We start from the raw sequence: 9,158 nt of genomic DNA, 5'->3' as shown, positions 1-9,158 counted from the left end.
CTCCCCACCAACAAAAGACTACCAAAGGTTGACCAAAGAGAAACGCTAGATATGCTTTTTAGCCTCCAACTGGACAATGTGCCCAAGAATAACAGGCTTCACAATGCACTGAATTAGAAATTAATAAAGGTGAGCAAGTAGGATGTTAACCCCATATGCACAAAACCCAGAATTTTATGTCTTCAGATAACTTGGCGCTAGAACATCCCAGGGAAAACCAACAGGAAGAGGAAATAGTTTTTGCACAGAAGACTACCAAAAGTAGGGCACATAATTAAATCTTAACCTTAATTTACTAAGAGCAGCGGAGGAAAAAAGCTGACGATAGCAGAAGTGCCTTAAATACGAAGAATGCATTTATGTTGCGCTGTGCTCTAGGACTGGTTTATAAAGGATACCCTTGCACTAAATCATCTGTGGTCTTGTGCAATGTTAAGGTCTTCAAGTCAAACTAAATTACATAAGGCTTATTGAAATATATGGATGATTTGGATCATTTTCCGTGGTTGCCAGAAAGGATTTGAAAGAATCTGAGATTTCATCTATCCACGTCCTCCAAGGAGCATTGAGCAGTTGCACACTCTGCCTGCACGTAACTCCTTGCTACGGAACGAGATTTTGGCCACAAACAGAAATTTCCAATAGAAAATTGGCCTAAGACTTTTTCACTGGTAGAAATCTTCCCAGTAGAGGGCAGTTAGTCTGCAGCTGCCCCTTCTCCCCTGCTCTTCATGCTTTCACCAGATCTGGTTGATTCCAGTCTGAAGGCTTAGGGCTCAGTGGTTGCTTTACTCCTATTCTGGGAAGGGATGGCGTGGGAGGACCAAAGCTGCAAGGAATGACTACCCATGTCTTCTCTAGAGAGCAGTCTGTGAAGTGGGTGGGGAGCAGAGGGAGCAATAGGGCAAAGCCCCCAGCCTGTTCCCTAAGACAGTACCCAGTTTGGGGAAGAAGCAGGGAGCAAGGTAGTTGCTTCCCTCCAGTCCCAAATGAGTCTGGGAGGTGTGAGGAATGGAGCAGCAAAATAACTGTATATTATTTCAGGTTTAGATCAAAGTAAACATTAAAAAACTGGCTACTTTCTATACAGCACAATATTAAAGATGACCCAGTTTTGCTGCCACATCGTGAGCCGCGGTGGAAGCTCTTGGAACAAAACTTTTAACAGGTGACCAGTGCAGTAAGTGATGAATTTAAGATTTAAACAAAGCAAGGTATGGCATTCCTCTTCCTTGCTGCGCTTTCATATTGTTCCATATGCTAAATTTAGCAAACTTTTCCTGTTTTTGAGACCTATTTGAAAACTGTCATTTTAAAAGCAAGTTTTTAAATAAAATTTCAACTCTTAGGACCAAAATGATAGAAAACTGTTGTTGGTTTACAGCAAACAGGGATAGCATTCCTGACTGTCCCCCTTTACAAAGAGGTGTTTGTCACATGGCCAAAAACAATCATATTGCTCATAAAAAATTACAGCATGTACAAAAGCCCAGAAGCAATGTCCCAGAAACATTCTCTCATTCTCAAATGTTGTGTAGCTTCTAATATGCTCTCCATATCAGAAGTTTGTATTGGAAGTCCAAAATACATAAGACAAAATAAATACACACTGGTAGTCTTAATTTATGATTTAATTTGTATTCTCCACTAACTTAATATAAATCCAGACACATTTTTGTCTTTCCAATTCACCAAAATACTGATTTTCCCCCAGACCCTCATTTGTTTTGGTTTGTTTGATATTTTGGGGACGCAAACATTACTAACTTTGACACAGATGTGGAAATACGATTTTTTGGTCAATCTATAGCCCTTCTGCTGGATGGATATTGTTGCTGCAAGAAAGCAAAATATTGTAAACATACTTTCACTACTGTTTTCTTAAACTGCAAAAATTAAAGGAACATTTGCACAATAACCTGCCACATTTATCAAGTTAGTCAACTGCACATGTAACTTAGCAGAAAGCTTTGAAAAACTACCTTGTAGTTATTTTTCACCCAGTCATTTCTTGTTTACATGATTTTATGTTAATTAAAATGCAGAATATAGAAATTCTTTTAAAACTGAGCCAATTTAGGGCACACCAATGTAAACTTTATATACCTTATCTGATTTCATTCTGGCTTCTCTGTAATTGTGTGTCAAATCAATGCCTACATGAAAGACTTTAAACAACTGAAAGTACTACAGATACAAGCTGCTCATTTTAGATGCTAAATGTTTACTTTGATGCATCACAGGATAATATAAAATATCTGTGGTATTTTAGCGTGAAGCTTGGCTGCATCCTACAAATAAAAGATAAAAATGCTTGTATTTTAAAATACGTGTAAAATTTAACAGTTTGTGTATGGACTGGATAATAAGAAAGTTAGTTCAACTTGTGAAAATTGCAAAGGTCTTATAAAGAGTAAGTCACGAATCAGTAATTTACTGAACTGGATGTACTTTCTTTTTTCTATAGAACAAAAACAGAATAGACCAACATGACTTTATTTTTCAGACAGATTTAGTTGCTTTCAAAACAAGTTGATATCTTACAACACACACATTTTACATCTTACATTTTAATTACAAAAAAGATATGATTTTAGAATACCATTAATACTATGATTTAAGTTACTTGCCAGAAACACCTGCTTGAAGAGCATCATAGTATTGTCTTCCTTTTAAAATCTTACTAATCTACCATATCTTGAGAAAACATGAGACTGCCAGAACTTTTCCAAATTTAAAAACACCAAATGTTTGATGGGAGACTATAACTATTGCATTTAGAAGAAAAGCATTGTTCTAATAAATTGCTACATTAAAATGATAAATTATTCATTCATATGGAGAGGCACTTTTATTTGCAGATTTACAATGATTATAAAATAATAATACATGCTAGCCACTTTTACTTGATTACAGCCCTGTCTCTGTAGTTAGGCCTAAAAATTACATCACAGTATTCCTGGAAATTTAGTGAACAGGGATGAAAAACAAAATCTTAAAAAAAATCTTGGTTCTTCCACAGCTCGGTATTATAACATTAGGATATATATATCATATCCTAATTTGGATACATATTATACATATCAACCTCTGAGGCTGCATTGTTACTATTTTTATATTATATAAATATAATTAAATATTGATTAAATTTAAATGGCAAGCTCATTAATTACCCACTAATTTTCTTCTAAAACTGGAAGAAGCACCAATAACAAATTTGCAGAATGATTTGGAATGCAAGGTCATGAACACCTTGCTGGTTGATCCCAAACAATTTCACTTTCTAACATCATACTTTATTAATGTCCACTGCTGTAAATGCAGCTAGGTTTCTTTTGGTAACCCTTTTTATAAAAAGGATAACATGCCCATGAGCTGATTCTTGTAAAGTAAAACCACTCAAGAACTGCCAATATACATACACCTTCCATCTTGTTTTCTCCTTTGTCATAACCTAAATAGCTTGACTACCACAAACAGTGCTATAAAGAATACAACCAAGGGCATTTAACTTATTTTCTTCATGTCAAGCCAGTTAAACGTCACACCATAAAAGACACTTGCAAGTAATATTTTAAATGCTTATTATTATATCTTGAGGTAGACTGATTTCCAAATAAAGCTCTTCTACACCTTGATTCGTTCATGACCAACTTCTTTTTGGATTCTCCTCCTCGGAAAAATCTTTCGTTTAAGTGCAATTAGCTGAAAAATTAAAAAGAAATTAGTATTTAGTTCTCCCCAGAAGCAGCAGGGGCTGCTCAAACTATGCTCCTGTGACCTCCATAAAACATCAGCTATTTTATAGCAAATAACTACATGAGACTACATATTATATTTTTTCATTCCACAAGATGAAGGGAGCAATTCTGCACACTCGTATCGATTAGGCTCATCTATTTTCACTGGTGCTGAATGACAGCGTTACAGGCAGACAGCAAATAATGGGAGTGAATATTTTCAAGACTGATACTGTAAGCATATATTTTAATTTAGATATCTGGACCTTGCACACTGAACCCATTTATACTTCCTAAACCACATTTTTAGTACAGCAGCAGTCCCAAAGTACCTACAAAAAGCTGCAAACTAACCAACGGAGCTGTGGGTAAAACTTTATATTACTGAATAAAAACATAACAGGTAAAGCTTTTGAGAATCATGCTCCCCTCATAAGATCATAAAAAAAGGGAACAAAAGTAACGTAGTAGAATACACGGATTAGATGCACAGGAAAAGAACAGGACCACAACAGCAGGGTATAATTTCTCTTTTTTTAATTTTTTTGTTTATTTTTTCATTAAATACAAAAGTACAAAAGAAATAAGGTTCATCATCAACACGAAACATAAAAAGCAAACATAGTTATTAGTAGGATGACAAATTGTTGTCTAAGACCCTGATCCTGCAATTACATGCAATTAGTTCCACTGAGTTCAATGGGACTACTCATATGCATGAAAGTACTTTTATGTACCAAAGTCTGTAGAACTGGAGGCTATTTTTCTTGGGACCCATTCCAAAGCCTACCAAATTCAATAAGCCTTTTTAATTACTTCACTGGTCCTTGGTCCAGGCCTGTATCACCTTAAGAGGATACTGTCTGGATCAACTGAGTAGTATTTTCTTTTCTTCTTTGTTTTACCTTTTGTTTAATGAGCCACAATTTTCAGAAGTGATTGATGTTTTTAAGCACTCAACCTATCTTAATTTTAGCAAGCCTAGTATTCAAAAGCTGCCTTCTGAAAAAAACAAAACAAAACAGGCTCTTAAAGAATCTACAGTTAAACACCTAAAAACAGAGGCAACCCTATAATCACTCTGAAAATTCTGGTCATAGTTTCTTCCATCCTTTATTGTTTAAACTTCTTTTCCACATATATTTTCTCTCTCATGAAACAATATTTCAATTATTGCTCAAATTCAGAATCAGAATTCAAAGCCCATTAAAACAGAATGTAAATTTTAATTCTAAGGTTGTTATAATGTAATAGAAAAAGTTATTTATCGGGATAAAATTATAACTTTTACCTGTTCAGCAAAAAATGAGATGACTGTAAACACTATCAATGTTACTAGAACACAGTGGGTCCAAAATTTTAGCGTGTCTCTGTAAGCCCTCCTGTACAAAGAAAAAATAGAAAGAGATAGGTTTTGCAGATTAAGATTTATATTTTTGAATCTATACATTGCATGCTCTCCAACATTCCGTGAAGTAAAAATACTAGAAAAAGAGAAAGAAGGCACTGTTGTATAACAACAACTTGATACTATATAACTTCTGGTTTAAAAAACAAAACACTGATTTGCTATGTGTTCCATAAGATCTGTGCATTTTCTTTGGTTCCAAAGCATCACTTCATCAGTAACTATATTTATATCTTGGTCTATATTTATATTGGTCTTAAATCTGAAATTAAGTGCTATGCCTACACTCCACAGTAGCTAAAAATGGATATCTATCATTATTTGGTGTACTGGACTTAGACTTTGGTGAAATGACATGCATCTTTTCAATCTCATACCAGGCAGCTTGAGGGGATATAATCTGCCCAATCCATTTCCTCCTTGGCCAGGCTAAGATAGCAATGCTGGATCTGGCTCTGATGACACCTTCTGCCTCTTTCAGCATCTAGTTTGAATGCATCTGGCCTCTGAGTCTGGGCACTTTGCCCTCAAGCAAAACATGGAGCAGATTGCATCCTGCTAGGCCACTGTGTACAGTGGAGGAGGCAGATGGTCTTTGAAGTGTAATCCTGGGTGTGTGGAAATGAAGGCTGTCTAAGCGTTTTCCTCATTCTTACTCTATTTAAATTGCTCTTCTTTGGTTAAGGTTTGCTTTCATGACTAGCCCCACTTGGGGTTCTGTGCTTTTAACTGGTTGCTTTTTAAAACAATTTTTTACTTTTTTATATTAAAAATTAATATAAGTGCAAACTCTCAGTCATCACCAAAACTAAGTACACCAAGACAACATCTAGAAACACAGAAGCTGCACTAATAAGCTCAATGCACTGGGTTAGATACCAATACAGGGCAGTAGTTCACATGTAACCTGAAAGAGAATATGTAAAATTTACCATTCCTGAAGTTCATGCATATGAAGGAAACGATTCCGATACTCTCTTGGCAGCTCAAATTGGGATGGAATGGGAAACATGGATTCATAAAAATCTCTAAGTACAGCTTTCACTGTCTGAGCATCCTTATGACTATGATCAATATTGTCATTTAGGCAAACAAATTTTCTAGAAAAATAATAAGACACTGTTAATTTGATTTTACTAAAATAAATATTTTATTAACAACTAAGAATGCAAATAGCATTGTTCATAGGTACAGATAAACTAGAATGTATGGAGCAGCATTCATTATATTTGCATAATATCAAATAAGCCTTTTAGATGTCAATGGTTTGGGCCTTCTCAGATTCTTGCCAGCTTAGCAAGAGTCAGAGTTGTTCCTAACATGCTACACTTGCATCTTATCTTGTCTATGATTAAAACTGCCCTCTAATTGGTACCAGTATCTGTCATCTCATACCATTTTACTGAATACAGACTACAGAAACTGGAAGCCATTTTACAACACTAGTCAGACTAGTTCAGAGGCTACTACTAGTGTGTTTTATTTCTCACAGTAAGATGAGCAGCAAAGTCAATTTCACTGTATAAAGGTGTTAAGACTACTTTACCATTTACTTCATAATTTTGAGAAACTCTAAGTAAAATCATGGAAGGCAACAATGTTACTAAAAGCAGAATTTGGCCTTGAGATCTTTGACTAAGAAAGACAACATAAGCCAGAGAGAACTTGTCTTGTAAATCCTAGCCTGACCCTGCAGTACTATCAGACAGAAAAAAAAACATACTGTACATTTTTTTGGTAAACTGGGCAGAATTAACATTTACTGTGACCCAATGAATATGGATCCAATGTTATACAGTATCCCCTGCGTCGAGTCACCTTTTCAGAGTAGAAACACCGAGATCCAAGGTACTTCAGTTTGTTGTAACTAAAGAAGCATGCAGTGTACCAAACAACTATGTATCCTTGGCCACTGTGAGCCAGTGTTTGGCAGCAAAAATGCCCTTTCCCTCTTACGGACAAGGTTATGTACCCTATTTATATTGCAAGATACAAGAGCCTTACTTTTTCCCCAGAGGGAGAAATCATATCTGCTAACATATGCCTTGAAATTGCTAACCTTTGTAAAGAAATGGGCTCTAGTCAGCTGCTGTAGTCTGAATAGTATGATGTGCCCTTTCCAAAAGTATAGAAAATATTTGTAATTTACGTAGAACCTGTCATTTCAAAGAGATGGTTCAGATGATCCACATAAAATTCCACTACCAACATGCTGGTCTCCCTGGGGTGAAGGAGTTTACCGAAGCCTTTATACTTTGCCCATCGCTACAGAATTAAAGCTGGAGCCAAGATAATTGGCTCACACTGCTCTCTCTACACCAGTGGTTCGCAACATTTTAAGACACAAAGGCACCCCTTGTTAGACTTGAGGGAGCTCTTGGAAAACGCTCTTAGTTTTTTTGTTTTTTAACTACAGAAAAACAATAGAGCAACTTTTCTGGTGCAGAAAGCTCAGAAAGATCACAACAGAGCAAACTTTTAAACACTGTGGATTCCTATTTGAAATTTCTGGGTTGATCTTGTACATCGTGCTTGTACACCTAACAGGGCTAACACTGGCATGTTGCAGCACTCTTGAAAGGATCTCACATCCCAGAGTGCTATGGTCCCCTAGTTAAGAATCACTGGTCTACAAAATGGTGTACAGAAAAGAGATACCATGTCCCATTAAAATGATGCAAATTACTGGGATACTAAATATCAGAGAAAAACAGAAAGCACCTTAATTTTTTAAGGTTTTTAAAACCTGACGCCGTCTGACACTGTCACAGTCAAGTGAATGGAATTTTATTTACTTACTTTATAAGGTGGAAGTTGGCTCAAATTTTGCCAGGATCTGGAATCTAGAGTTCTAGTAATTCTGAATATTTCAAAACCAATCCCTGTACCATTTTGCTCATTCCTTGAGGGACTCTGCGAAAATCTTTACATTGGTTAAGCTCATAAGATGAAAGACACTGCATAAGTGCTTTACAAATATGATTATGATGCCCATTTTACATATGAGGAAAGCAGGGAGAAATTAGAGTGGCTTGCTCAAGCTCCTGTACCAGTGGACAAAGTGAAGCTTCATATTAATTCTATGCTCTCACTCTCTCATATATTATTAAGGTACTCTAGAACAGTGGTCTCCAAAGTGGGGTGCGCAATACAATCCATTGGGGTGCAGGAAGAAAATATTAGAACTTCTATTTAGATGCATATTTATAAAAATATACATATATTGGTGGTGCATGTTCAAATTTTTTACTGATAGGGTGCATGATCAAAAAAGTTTGGAGACCACTGCTCCAGAAAGTCAAAAGCAAAGTGAAGAGAGAGGGGACAAACTGCAGGCTAATATTTAACATTGTGTTTTGCTTTCTTTTTCCTGCAAAGCTAACTGTAGTTGAGGGCACCATATGTATCGCTACACTGATTTTGTAACAAAAAGTCTCAAAAAGTTCCTCTGAAGTGCTCGAATCGTCAAATACTATAATTTAAAAATGAAAATACATATAGGACACACCACAAAGAAACCTATTCTTTTTAAAGCCTGCAATAAGCTTTATACCCTCAAGAGTCCTATCCAGAAATGCAAGTCTTAATAGTAACTGAAGTTTGCTGCTAATTTTAAACACAAAAAACTTAACAGAAGTGAATGTTAAATCCCACAGTGCAAGAGAACAATTTTTATTTAAATTAAGAGCTCAACCTGATTTTTTTTATTTAAGAAAAAGCTGTTTCTATTCAGGATTTCCTTACAGCTAGTAAATATAAGTTTTATAACACCCAGCCAGTTGATGTATTCTAAACAGGAAAATAAAAGCAAATGTTAAACAAAGTATATATCAAGAAATTTATACCTGGGGTTTTTCCTTATATCATCTAGCTGACCAACTACATGAGAAACATTGGTGCGGATCATCTTGAAGGCAATTTCTTCTTCTCCCATTATTTCAAACCTTAGTGTTAGTAAAACAATTTTTTAAATTAGTACAAACTGGATTTTGCAAATATGATGTAATCGT

The 9,158-nt window shown here is 35.6% G+C and overlaps 1 protein-coding gene across 1 annotated transcript in view; it reads right to left on the bottom strand.

Moving 5' to 3' along the window:
* Window positions 1-1,613: 1,613 nt before the first annotated feature.
* The window catches only part of GNPTAB (N-acetylglucosamine-1-phosphate transferase subunits alpha and beta), a 79,052-nt gene continuing 71,507 nt past the window's right edge, over window positions 1,614-9,158 (bottom strand). Inside the window, exons 18-21 of the mRNA XM_090043239.1 lie at window positions 8,994-9,092; window positions 6,081-6,248; window positions 5,032-5,122; window positions 1,614-3,705 (exon numbers count right to left, since the gene is read on the bottom strand). Of these exons, the coding sequence (XP_089899365.1) occupies window positions 3,628-3,705; window positions 5,032-5,122; window positions 6,081-6,248; window positions 8,994-9,092 (436 nt within the window). The 3' untranslated portion in view covers window positions 1,614-3,627. The remainder of the gene's footprint in view (window positions 3,706-5,031; window positions 5,123-6,080; window positions 6,249-8,993; window positions 9,093-9,158) is intronic.

Source organism: Crocodylus siamensis, chromosome 4 (genome assembly GCF_052110815.1).
Source record: "Crocodylus siamensis isolate JL-2025a chromosome 4, ASM5211081v1, whole genome shotgun sequence".
NCBI classification, from domain to species: domain Eukaryota; kingdom Metazoa; phylum Chordata; order Crocodylia; family Crocodylidae; genus Crocodylus; species Crocodylus siamensis.
This window is presented reverse-complemented; position numbering and strand designations above follow the sequence as displayed.